Source organism: Triticum dicoccoides, chromosome 1A (genome assembly GCF_002162155.2).
Source record: "Triticum dicoccoides isolate Atlit2015 ecotype Zavitan chromosome 1A, WEW_v2.0, whole genome shotgun sequence".
Lineage (NCBI taxonomy): Eukaryota > Viridiplantae > Streptophyta > Magnoliopsida > Poales > Poaceae > Triticum > Triticum dicoccoides.
In genome coordinates, this window is record NC_041380.1 from 434,058,457 (window position 1) to 434,071,804 (window position 13,348).

General features: G+C 43.5%; 1 protein-coding gene across 3 annotated transcripts; it reads left to right on the top strand.

Moving 5' to 3' along the window:
- Window positions 1–2,221: 2,221 nt before the first annotated feature.
- LOC119277314 (cysteine-tryptophan domain-containing zinc finger protein 3-like) lies at window positions 2,222–11,765 on the top strand. Of its 3 annotated transcripts, XM_037558597.1 has the most exons (13): window positions 2,222–2,380; window positions 4,470–4,542; window positions 4,633–4,766; window positions 4,866–5,189; window positions 5,277–5,460; window positions 5,593–6,556; window positions 6,849–7,198; window positions 7,268–8,712; window positions 8,800–8,960; window positions 9,250–9,410; window positions 9,884–10,035; window positions 10,953–11,484; window positions 11,632–11,765. In XM_037558597.1, the coding sequence occupies exons 1-12, from the start codon at window positions 2,237–2,239 to the stop codon at window positions 11,154–11,156; spliced, it is 4,296 nt and encodes a 1,431-aa protein (XP_037414494.1). In that variant the 5' UTR covers window positions 2,222–2,236; the 3' UTR covers window positions 11,157–11,484; window positions 11,632–11,765. The 3 variants fall into 3 exon arrangements, with proteins under 3 accessions (XP_037414494.1, XP_037414479.1, XP_037414487.1); XM_037558582.1 differs by having other exon boundaries at window positions 5,277–6,556; XM_037558590.1 differs by having other exon boundaries at window positions 5,277–6,556; window positions 6,849–7,081.
- The last annotated feature ends 1,583 nt before the right edge of the window (window positions 11,766–13,348 follow it).

The following is a 13,348-nucleotide window of genomic DNA, read 5'->3' on the forward strand; positions in this document are numbered from 1 at the left end:
AAGGCGACTGAAAAAGAAGTTGATGTTATCCCCTCAGTTCATTGATCCAGAGCAAGATATACTCATAGCACGAAGAATGAATCGAAAGTGTTCTCAACTCCTTCCTCACCCAAACCTTGATCCATTCGGGGGATAATGACGAAGCTATGTACCTAGGGTAGGGTCGTGGATCTGTCCAAGATACCCTCCCCAAGGACATCTCTAAAAGAACCAGAAGCAGTCGAAGAAATACCATCGTCCACTCGACCATAAAGCCATGTTCCACTCGACAGTCCTGAAGACACTCAACCATGCAAACAACCACTCGACTACCAGAAGATGGAGAGCCACTCACTCTGCAACGGTCGGGATTAAGTCATAGCTTTAATAGTCATTTATAGCACTTTACTTCGAACGTTACCAGTAACGCTCCTTCTTTGTGAACATTGAACCCTGTGTAACGGAGGGGAGCTGGGGTCTTGGCGCACTCTATATAAGCCACCCCCTCCTCCGGGACAAGGGTTCGCACCTCTTGTAACTCACACGCATATATCCAGTCGACCGCCTCCGGGCTCCGAGACGTAGGGCTGTTACTTCCTCCGAGAAGGGCCTGAACTCGTAAAACTCGCGTGTACAACTCTTCCATAGCTAGGATCTTGCCTCTATATACCTACCCCCATTCTACTGTCAGACTTAGAACCACGACACCAGCGGCTCGAAAAGAGGGATTCTTGCTCTAACCCGCAGCTGATTACCTCTGGCCATGCCATCCTTATCAACGTCCACTCTAACAACCTCTCCCAACCAGTTGCCCAGTGCTCGTCCAAACGCATCCGTCCTCTTTCCGGGTGGGAGATCCTTAACTTTGACCCAGACTTCAATACTGTCGAAGACCATCTCAGAAGGCCTAACATTGCTCTCATACTCCTTCAAAGCCAAAACACTAAAATCATATTGCCAAGGGCCACTGTTCATAGCGTTTCTCCAATCCCCCTTGCTCCCAAAGTGGACAACGAAGATGTTGTCGCCCATGTCACGGAACCTTGCCTCGTGGTGAAGCCCCCAAGCCCTATGCATTGTCTTCTCAAGCACTATCCTGTTCAGCGGTCTCTGGGAGAACGATTTCCCCACCGTTGACCACTTCATATTCTTGGGCAAGATCTGATCTGGTTCTTCATAGACGAAACCCTCCGCCTCCTTGTCCAACAACACCATCCCTCCCAATCTCGTTGAGAGGCTCGCAGTGGGATCCGGCGTCTTGCACGTGATCGGGGACTTTGAGGATCACGCACTGTTTGTTTTCCCCGGGGTCGCCTTCTTCGCCGGGGTCACCACTGGAGTCGCCTTCGCCTCCTCCGCCATAGCGCCGCTCCGTGGAGGAGAGACTACACTAGTCCGTGTCGAGGGAGACGCAGTCGCCACCCTAGACACCACCGTAATCACACCACCCCAGCCGCCAAAAACCTAACCCTAGCGCCAGCAGGAGATCGCCAAGCAATCGCCCTCCCGGTCGCCCCTTAGCGTTTCGCGCGTGGTGGACCCCCTACAGGAATCGACACCTTTTGTTAATGATTCTGTGAGGCATCATCTTGAGGCTATGCATTGTACATGCCCTCATGTTTGGTGGCTGGTCTGGTTGCCGCGAGTCGGACACAAATACGACGAAACCGACCCCGTCGCGTGGCGCGTCAGCGCTGGATGCTCTCACCAACACCAATCGCCTCACGTTTCCTTTCCAAGCATGTGTTGTTTCGCGCACAAGCGACGATGCGACGCGCCCTGCGCCGCATTTCCCTCCCCACCCGCGCCAAACAAAGAATTCCACTTCTATTCCCCCGAGCCCCCATCCCGGCCGTCCGACGGAGATCCCGCGGCAGCCAGGCGCACCACGCGCCCAAGGCAATATCTGGACCGCACAGGGACCGATCCGGGAAAGAGCTAATCGCTGGACGCTGGTTGGATCCTGCTCCGGACTAGCAGCGCAGGTGACTAGCGGCGTCCGTGCGCGTTAACAATATTTTCCCGTCGCGAAATATTTCCCCCTTTCTCCTCCCCGCTTCCTCCGAGAAGAACGCACCCAAAGGCGACGAGCGAGAAAACACAGGAAAATAAAATAAAGATCTAAATAAAAAACGACGCAGGATACCCTAGGCGGCGGCGGCGGCGGCGGTGATCTCGGCGGCGCGGGGCGGCGCGTCCGCGGTTTCCGGAGAAGCTGTTGGGGCGATCGCCGGGGATCGCTCCGCGCCGATGTGAGATGCTGGGCGGCGGGGCGCGGAGGGGGGCGGGCCACGAGGAGGGGGAGCTCGAGCTCGAGGACGGCCAGGCGTTGGGCGGCGACGGCGGCAGCCCGGACGCGGGCGGCCACGAGCTCCTTGATCCCGACTCGCTCACATACATCGTAAGCGACGCTCTCTTGCTTCGTGTTTTTCTCCTTCTCTCTCCGTGCGGGTGGATTGGATTGGATGGTTGATGAGCTGGTGGCACCCTGGTGTACTGTACTTGCCTTATTGTTTCGTGCACTAGTAATTGCGCTAGCTCGCTTGCAGCATTACGAATTTTTGCGTGAATTCTGCTGCGTATCAGCTGCCGGGTTTTTATTTCTGGTTCATAATGGAGGTGATTACTAACCGGTATGGTTGTTTGTATAATCCAGAACAGTTATCATGGCTGTTGTGCCCATGGGGGTTTCTGAGGTAATTGCCTGCCCCCCTGGTCAGATGAAATGTGGTTAATGTGTTGGCTTTAGCTGATTTCCTGCAAATTATGTGTTGGCTTTGGAGCTGATGCTGGGGAGTCCAGTTAGTTTCTAAGTTTTTATTCTGCCACCCATGTTTGTTTACAGTGATTTTTGGTACATCTTTTAAGTGAATTCAGGAGCTTTCATAATTTAACACACAAACAGGTTTTTGTCACTTGCATCGGTTTAGCCCATGATGATACTTTAACAGTTTACAGAATTGATTATATGCCTGCTTTCAGTTACATTTCCTCTTGGTCAAAACTGTCTGAGATGATCGCTGACTGTGTATAAATAGAATGAAGTAAATGGCGTGGGAGATGGGCTGATGCAGGGTGTTTTTGAGCCATGGATATGTTTTCGTGCAAAGTTCATGCTTATCAAATAAGAGATGAATATTTATCTCGTGATGCTAGATTCTGTTGTGATAGGTAGCAGAACTGCTATGTGAAGAAGTTGTGCCAGTCGAGCCAAACCATTTGCTATTGTCTCCTAGTTGCTTTTGATAAACTTTCTCTAGTCCTAATCTAGAGGCTCACTAAACCTGCCAAGACATAACCCATAATTGTTTTCTAGTAGAAGTCTGTCTTGTATGATCTGAAAGTATAGAAGTTTTTATAGGCGAGCGATCTGATTCTATTAATCAAGGGAACATGTTACATCATAAAGTATAAACTATCTATAAGAAGCTCCACATTTATGCCAACTAAAGGTTAGACCTATATTTTTGTTGTATTTGTTGACTACCTGTCTATTCACATGGACTCCTTTGTCAAACAAGGTACCAACCGCAGCAGTAGCATAATCAAAAACCTTAGGTGATGCAAATTTCTATACGATTAGATGACATGTAGTTGTATTTGACTAAAACTCTCTCTATTGACATCCTACACTTTATCATTATTATTTTTATTTCACATGTAAACATGTGTGCTGGTAGGATTGGTAGAATGTACAGAAATAAGAACACTGTTTTGTGCATCAGGAATTTCAGTATTAGAATGCATACAGAAAGTTTTGCTTTTGACAAAAGTATAGTCTTCTAAAAACGGATCAACTTGGCCATGTACAATTAATTGGTGCTCCTGCTTGTACCGTATAATCACCATTACTCTGCATAATCACTACTAGGTGGGTGATGAGACAGATAATAGTTGCATTTTTTTGGAACCTTGCAGAAATATATTATGGAATAGTTATCATTAGGAAGGCAGTATCATATGAGATTCTCTGTGTTTTAGAAATTTCATGTGATGTTGCATGATATGCCTGTTCCTACGCAATGCCATATTGAGGCTATGGTCTAAAAGGACATATGTACATACCATATTCCATATATCTATTCATGGTTTGCATTCTTGATCCTGCTTTCATTACTGAACAGTGAGGTACGTGATGATGTTGCCTCTGGCATATGGAGGATGTAACTCATATGAGTTTGTTTGGATTGAGGGGATCCAATCTATCTGTGACATGGAGGTCTCAAACCTCTAGGGTTCTTACCCCCTGGTTAATATTTGAATTTTTGGGAAATGTTAGGGCATGGACAATTTTTGATAGACTATATTTAACTACTGCTAATGAGGCCTAGATATTAGGTATTCAACTTTAGTTGGCATATATACATATATACTCTTAAATAGCGGCTTTCTCCCACGTATGCTCCTTATTTTATATGAACTGAACTGTTAAATAAGTACTTCTTTCTTTGTGAAAGATTTATAACTTCTAAATGAAATATGATGTACAGGATGAAAGACTTCAAAATGTGTTGGGTCATTTCCAGAAGGACTTTGAAGGTGGAGTGCTTGCTGAAAACTCGGGTAAGGGGAATAAAAGCTGCACCCTGTTTCCCCTGTAGGGTTATTATTCTTGTATACTGATGCATGTGAAAAATCGTTCACACTACATAGGGTCACTATATGGGGGTTATGGTTCATTCTTGCCTCCGAACCAGCATTCCCCTTCTGTCGCAACTCAATCTAGAAGCCCTGCAGTTCCACCAAACCGTGGCAGTGCCTCTAGATCACCTTATGTTCCAGTGGAGGTATACTTATGCAAATTTCTCCATTGCATGTTTACTTAGTAGGATCCATGTGGTACATAAACATTAGCATCCTATTAAATTGTTCTGATGTGATTCCAGAGTGCACAGAAGAGCCATTTTGTTAAGAATGGATTAGATAGCAGGGGAAAGGATGATTATTGTCAAAGAACATCCAATGGAACAAATGGTAATCCTCAGCAACGGATGTTGAACAGAGCAGTGAATGGTCCTGAACAAAAGGCGCCGAAAATACATATCAAGGTGAACAACAATAGACACTTGGCAAGAAATACTGCTGCTATCTACAGTGGTCTGGGCCTCGACATTTCCCCTTCCTCTTCTATGGATGACAGCCTTGATGGGTGCGCCGGGGCTCCTGAGCCGAAAAATCTGCCCGACGAATCTCCGCATACCATTTTGCAGGTTACATGTTTCCCATCAGTTTATTTGCCTTGGTAAAACCCTTTGTTGATTGATTTTAAAGAGCTAATCACTGTGTTGTTTGAACAGATAATGACCTGCCATCCTATTCCTGGAGGACTCTTGCTTTCACCCCTTACAGAAAATATTCTGGCACTGAGAAAGAAGTCAGCATCTGCAAGAAAGAAACACGAAGCACCTGCATTTGATGATGACAAAACAGAATTAAACCGAGACTGGTGTCATACGACCTCTGCTGCACAAGGTGACCAAGGTCAGATGGTGCATAAATATAACTATGATGAAAAGAAGGATCACCTTCTGAATATTAAGAGTTCAAAAAGCAAGCGTGACAATTCAACGATTATGAATAATGGGACTATGCCTGATTTATTGGATATTTCAGATGATCAAGATTCAATTGTACCTGGAAGTATACAGACAGAACAACATTCACTTGAGGCATCAGCAAAATTGGTGCCTGATGTTTCAAATCATCTGAATCTGAAGGAAACAAAGAATGTTCCACTGAAAGGACGAATTAGGGACAAGATCCCTTTGAGAGATATTGAGTCAGTACATGTAAAAGCTGTTAATTTGGCAAATGATGGTAATCACCCTAAGGGTAAAGCAAATTCAGAAGCATGTACAGCGAGAAATAGCTTTGACAACTTGAGCAAGGACAGTAAGACAGAACCTACACTTGGTCAAGGACTTGTTGATAAAGTCAAACATGATTCTGATGGATACGATCATCGACTTTCTGCAACTTCAAGTCAACCAAACAATCTTCCTCCTAGTGGTACTGCTACATCAGCTGACAGAGACAAAAGAAAAGTGGTGCATGTAAAAGATGAACCATCACAGTGCAAAAGGGAGGAATCGGGGAGTCTAGTTAATGCAGATTCCATGGATATTATCACCGAAAATGTAGGTGGAAATCCTTCTGGAATGCCGAAACGAAAAATGAAAATTTCCTCATTGCAAACTGCTCCGTCCGGGAAGAAGCTCAAGGTTAAAGCACACAAGCAATTGAGCAATGGCATCACTCGAAAATCTCATGGTGAAGATAAGAGTGTGAAGCCTGAGAAGGAGACTGTTTCATCCGGAGAAACTGATAATGGCAGGTCGGATGGTGTAAATGATGGTGACCACAAGATATCTCACTTGAATTTTGACAGATCAGCTCCTGTGCCATCAGCATGCATGACTGGAGCTATGGAATCATCTGTGGCAGTGCCTGTGGAACCTGTTTTAATAAACGAACAGTGGGTATGTTGTGATAAGTGTGAGAAATGGCGCCTTTTACCCTATTGGATGAATCCAGATATACTTCCAAAAAAATGGCGGTGTAACATGCAGAGTTGGTTGTAAGTTTCTCCAAGAGACATTTTCTTCAGTTTTAGATATTTTTATGCATTTTCGTAGTATCTATATCCTCTAATTTCTCTGAATTGCAATAACTCTGGAGTAAGTTTTCCTTCCATTCTATTTTTAGATTTTATTTGTGCAATATTTTCAAACCATTACCTTAGAAACTCCTGCAAATATCTCTAGTTATGTGGTCATTTATAAATTTACAGTGCGCAAGTGTTGCTCGAATATCTTGTTTACTATACATCTGCATGATATTTTTAATTGATAGGTATTTGTAACTTGTAGGCATGGAATGAATAACTGCAAAATAAGCGAGGATGAGACCACAAAAGCCCTTCGTGCAATGCCCCCTGCACCTGAAAATAATATTAGTGTGGATGTTTGCCATGATATTGCTACATCAGGTGTATGCGCAGCTACGATTCCACCAACTATCCAGGGCGATATAAAATCCATCGCTACATCAGGGACACTGAAAGTTGATTCCAGTGCAAATACATCAAATAATTTAAAGATGGGTGAGATGTCAAAATCTTCGAAGAAGCTAGAGGCTCCTACAAGTAGAAATCCTGATGATGTTGACTGCTTCCCTAAAAAGAAGGGAAAACGGAAGCACATAGGATCGTCAGATGATGGTGCAAGTCTTAAGCATTTTCTCTCTTTCTAATTTCAGTCATTTGATTCTAATGGTTCAATTTATGCAGGTGAAACTGTTGCGGTAGACCGGCTGCATCCAGAATCGAAGAGCAGCCGTGTAGGGTTTGATCATGATAGCCTTAGGGCATCAAAGAAAATGAACAAGGAACCTAATGAGCCAGCCAAGCATCATCCCTCTGAGTTTGAGATTAGCAAAAGCAGTCCTTCAGTCAAGGGAACTCCAAAAAGCTTACATCGGTATAGTGGTGTTTCACCTAGCACGGGAAAGTATGGTTCATCTTCATTAGTTAAGTGCAATGATGATAAAATTATCTCAAATGGGGGCATCAGGACTTCAGATGTAGGACGATCCGATGTTCCAGAATTGTCCATTAAGAATAGAAAATCGAAACAAAGGCAACTAAGCAAGCGTGGTCCTGACCCTATAGTTAGCAATGCCCTTCCGAAGCATACTGTGGAAGAAGCTTTAAGTGAAAGTAATCATGCCAAGGAAAACCCTATGCCAGAGCTGAATTTTTTGAAGGCAGCTGATAGGAAAGTTGCCCATGCCAGAGGCCCCATTGCTGGAACTGATAGTGACAAAGAGTGTTTAAGTGAGCAACACCAAGAGAATACTCATCTCCAGCAGCATTCACTGCTCTCTCAAAACTCCATGAAGAAAAATATGTGTTATGCACAAGCATCTGCAGCTGCTACCTCCAGTTCATCTAAGGTGTCTAGCTCCCACAAGAGTAAAGTTGATTTTCAAGAAACAAGGGCCTCTCCTGTAGAGTCAGTTTCTTCTTCACCCTTGAGAACTACGGATAAGAATCTTGTGGATCAGCATAAAAGGTATCCAAGTGCAGTTGCAGAAAAAGTACTTTCTCAAGAATCAGGGAAAAGCTGTTTGTCATTTTCCAAGGAAAAAAATGATTTTGGATCTGGTTCAGATCATGCTAAGGCTCATGGTTCTGGCTGCCTCAGTGGAGATATGCATCATCATGTTTTGAAGGATGGGGAGTTGCAGAAGGATAAACAAGACAATGAATGCTCAAAAAATGATGATTCCGAACTTGGTACAAGGAATGGTCTGCTGAATCCAGTAAAGGTACAGAAAGTTAATTCACATGTCCTTTCAATACGTGGCAATGGTGATGACAAACTGCCACCATCCCTTCAAAACGGGAAAACATCACCTCATCTTAATTCAAACCAATGTGACCATGCAAAGTTGACTTCTGGGAAACATCCAGTACAGGTTAAGCCTGATAAAGGGGATGCAGAACAGAAGGATATAAAAACAAATCCATCAACTGTTAAAGGAAGCAAGCAGCATCCAGCATTAAATGATTCATCAAATGGCGATCTTTCGTACAAGGCAAAGCAACTAAAGAAGGCTGTTCTCGAAAATACAAAACAAGCAACTCTTAGTCGTGATGCTTTGAATCCAGTAAACACATCTGTGCTACTGAAGGAGGCTCGGGATTTGAAGCACTTGTCTAAACGTTTAAAGGTTTTGAATATTTAGTAAATTACTTGAAACCTTTGTGTCTATGTTTTCATCCAGAGTGTTGCCCCTCATGTGCATCCCTTGTTGCAGGAAAAGGGAGATGACCTTGAGAGTGCTAACATGTGCTTTGAGGCTGGCCTGAAATTTCTCCATGTTGCATCTCTGTTGGAAGCTCCGAGTATTGATAGCTCCAAGCAAGGGGATTCTATACAAGCTATTAGACTATATTCTGAAACAGGAAACCTCTGTGGGTAAGCAACAATGCCGTCTCTTTAAGATTCAGACAGTATGTCTATCTCTTAATAGTATTTGGTTTGATATAGCCTGTCTTCATTGCTACTTATTCCTGTAGCTAGTATTTTAGGGCTTCCATCCTTTGTAATCACCTGTTGCTTTCTTGCGGACAAGCCTTCATATTTAGTTGCTAATTGATGGCAGTTCTACTTATTTCCTCTAACTCTTGCATACATATTTTAATGCCATATGATGCTCGCCTGCAATGAACTATACTAATGTCTCACTGTTGATTTGTTTCATTAGATTTTGTGCCCGTGAATTTGAGCGACTTAAGAAAATGGCAAGTGCTGCTTTGGCCTATAAATGTGTGGAAGTGGCATATATGAAGGCTGCCTTCTACAAGCATCCTGGTGCTATTAAAGATAAACATGCATTGCAAGCAACATCTTTGATGGTTCCTCCAGGTTTTCCCTCGAGTTGCATAGTTATTTAAATAATTCTTGCAACCTGTCATAATAAGGGCCTGCTTGAGTGTTTGGTTTGAGAAATAGATTGGTCTATCATGAGGCAAGTGATCTGGGTTTTTTTATCCGGTTAACCTTCTTCCTCAATTTCTATAAAATTGCATGGTGAACCAATAGACCTTATTTTTCGATCACACATAAAGTCCACTTTAAGGGTTATTAACGGATGATCCTAGGACTGACACATTCCTCAAACCAAATATACCTCCAAATTAGGCACACTTAATGTCTGATCGATATTAATAAAGCGCAAGTGTATCAGCTTTTATTTGGAAGTTATCTTTCCTGTGAGATTTATTAGACAAAGGCAACCTTCATTTTATCTTTGTCATATCAATGCGAATAAGTACACCATTCATCTTTGTTTGAAACGATTGACCTTCTGATTGTTTAATTTCTTCTTTTGGGGCTAGCTGAGTCACCGTCATCTTCTGCCTCAGATGTTGATAATCTGAATAACCAGAGTACAGCTGCTAAGGCTATTTCAAGAGCTTTGTACTCTCCTAAAATTGGTGGCAATTCCATACCCCGGAACAATCATCACTTGATGGGGTTGCTTGCTTATGTAAGTTACTCTTTTTGACATTCAATATCAGTATCATGAGTCCTATTATATTTGTTGGAGCTAAGGCTTTTGATAAATGTGAACAGACTGTTGGTTGATATAACTTATAAAAACTTAGCATTGAACAAGCTAGCAATTTTCTACTCCGTGATTTATCATTCAGTTTACTGCGAAACAATGCATTTTTTGCTGTAGAAACACGATATTCTCATGGAGCTTAATGATTGCAAAAAAATCATCTCGCTTCCTGTTCTGGCAGAATGTTTTCCCGTGATCTCTTCAGTTTGCTAGATAAGGTGAAGTATGGCGCCTGATGGTACTGAAGAGTGGATATATAATTAGAAAAACTGTCTGTGCTGAAAATTAATGATGAAGGGCATCCAACTTCTCCTTTTGTTTCTTTACTATCTAAGTATGTGACAGGCCACTACCTACCAAAAATATGTCCCTCATATATGGTAAAAACTAGAATATTACTTCCTTCTATTCTTCATCAGATTAGTTTGACTTCATTCTCGCACAGACTGTGTAGTCATTTGCTCTTATTGTGCAAGTGCACTTGTTTTACAACTGTAGTGGCATTGCCTGCGCTAATTTCTAGTAGTTCAGAATAATTAGGTCTTGTAATGGAAACGAATTGAAAGATGCTACTAGATACTTAATATTCCATGTAATTCAAATTTAAATAATACTAATAATCTTCAACTATTTGGTTTGATGTTACAAGTTATCTTGTTAGTTCAGGCTGACTAGTTATCTAATTCACGGTAACTAAAAGACAACATATATCCCGGTAACTGAAGTACTGAACTACTCTAATACACTGCAATGCATCACAAAATTTCTTTATGATCATTCAGTAAAATGTCTGTTTAATTTGCTAATAGACTATTTTATTTCTTGACTGTTCTTTGCAGGCAGATGACATAAATTATGCATTTGATGGAACCAGAAAATCACAAAGTTCATTAGCTGCTTATGTTACTGATATGGGAAAGGGTCAGGCTGAGGGTATTGCTCTTGTTAGGGAAGTCCTTGAATTCAGTTTTCACAATGTCAAGGGCCTGCTACAACTGATTCGCCATTCATTGGAATCTATCAACCATGAAAGTGTTAAATAATAGAACAAACATATTCCCTGTGAATAGTGATATATGATGGCAGGTTGCTTCGGCATTTCTGTTATAATGATACCACCAAATGGGTATAAGTGTGAACCGGGATGAATCAGTATATTAGTGTGAATGGAGGGAGAAGGGGTCACATTGCCATCGTTATTGCCTGGAAATATTCTTTTAGGGTGATCATTTTGACCTCTGCCAAATGGGTTTTAAACCAAGAGTTAGCCTGCAGATGTAAATTGCTACATTCCAAGTTCTCAGTTTTGATGTATGTCGAGTTACGGAATTCAAGTTATTGAAGGCAACCCAACTGTTAACTGTTGTACCGGTAAGAAATATTTGTGAAATTTCCTTTTTCTTTCTTTCTTTGGAACATTGCGTCCTTTTCTTTTTCTGTATCATCATCATGCCTGAGTGCCCTCTACTGCCTTGCATCTATGTTTATTTGTCACGGACATAATGATTTGTTAAACAGGGAGAAGATTGCAGTAGGAGCATGTTAAACCTACAATTTTTTAAATGAGTGGCCACAGGAGCTTAGGTGAGGGCTCAGGAGAGCGGTCTAATTTCTCCCTTCTGCAATTGGTCTATTTATGAAGGTTCCAACAGGCAAGAATCTCTACCATCTCTCAATATCTATTTGCTTAGTTTAATCATACATTTTTAATTGATGATAATTAAAAGGAAAAAGTTTTGCATGATTGCATCTTGTTGGTGTTTCTGCACTAGATATGTTTGATAGCCATCGAGTAACAACGGTGGCAAACTAAATGTATGTGATTCCTTATTCTGATTATCATGGAGAAAAGGGGAACATGAACTTTAATGGGTGTTAACCAACTAGCATGCAATGATTAATTGTGATTACGTGTTAGAGAAAGACTAATTTGTGCTTCCTATTTGAATTTGTTTGAAGCCTTTTTTGTAAAAGCCATGGTAACTTTATGTTGTAACACGAGAGGGAATGGATTCAGTCTTGGTTTTGGTCAATCTTGTTGGTTCCCTCAGGACCACCACACACATATATATACCACAACACTAGGGTTACATAAGCAGTACTGGGCCTGGGCCACCATGGGCCTCCCATATGTACCAACACTCCCCCTCAAGATGATCATGGGTGAACACCCATGACCATCTTGCAACAACTACATAACTCAAACTACGACGACTCTAATGAACATAAAACTTAACCAACTACGATACATGAGAGCCATTGCCCTCTCCATCATCTTCTCACCACCTCCAACTTGTGATGGCCAACTGAGCACCATGCACCTCCTCAACAACCCCGGCTGCCTCACCACACAGGTTCCGTAGAACCATCCACACTCGCCTCAATGCCCTCAGCCCGTCTTCTCCACAGGCACGACGGCCTCTTCGGCCACTGACCTCTTCCGTCTTCTCCACAGGCACGACGGCCTCTCCGGGCAACTCCTGCCCCAGCCATCTTTGCCTCAGGCACGACGGCCTCTCCCCTGGTCAGGCCTCAACCATTCTCACCTCAGGCACGACAGCCTCTCTCCCGGACACTTCCTCATCACCAACCACACTCAAGCCACAACCTCATCATCTCCATCATCACCACATCTCCCTCTCCCCCCCTAAAAGAAAATCCATCTGGCTGCCATCAGTAGCAACATCTCTCTCCTTGGTCCTTGCAGCGGACCAAGCAATCTCTCCCCCTCTGCTCCTTGCAGCAAGCACGGAGCAGCAACAACACCACAGCCAGCGCAGCATCTCATCCTTCTCCCCCATCTCATCCTTCTCCCGCTCAGCAGCACCAGCAGCTGCGACCAACTCCTCTTCCAAACAGCAGCAGCAACTAGCACACAGGAGCCACAAGCAGCTGCCCTTCTCTTTCTCCTCTGCCTCCTCTCCGTCTCATGCAGCAGCAGCACACAACCTTCCTTCTTACTCTTTTGTCAGCAGCAACAGCAGAACACAGCAGCCGCCAGGACCACAGCGCCCAGCAGGAGCTTCTCTCCTCTGCAGCCGTGCACCTCCTCTTCCTCACGCGCCGCTGCACCTGGCCGCACCCACAGCAGCTGCAGATGCAGCCACAACAGCAGCAGCAACAGAGTCAGCCTCCTTCTCCTCTTCCTCCTTGGCTGCTCCTCCTCTGTTGCCTTCTTGCCGCGCACAGCCTCACCTCCTCCTCTGCACCAGCAGTTCAACTCCTCTTTTTTTTT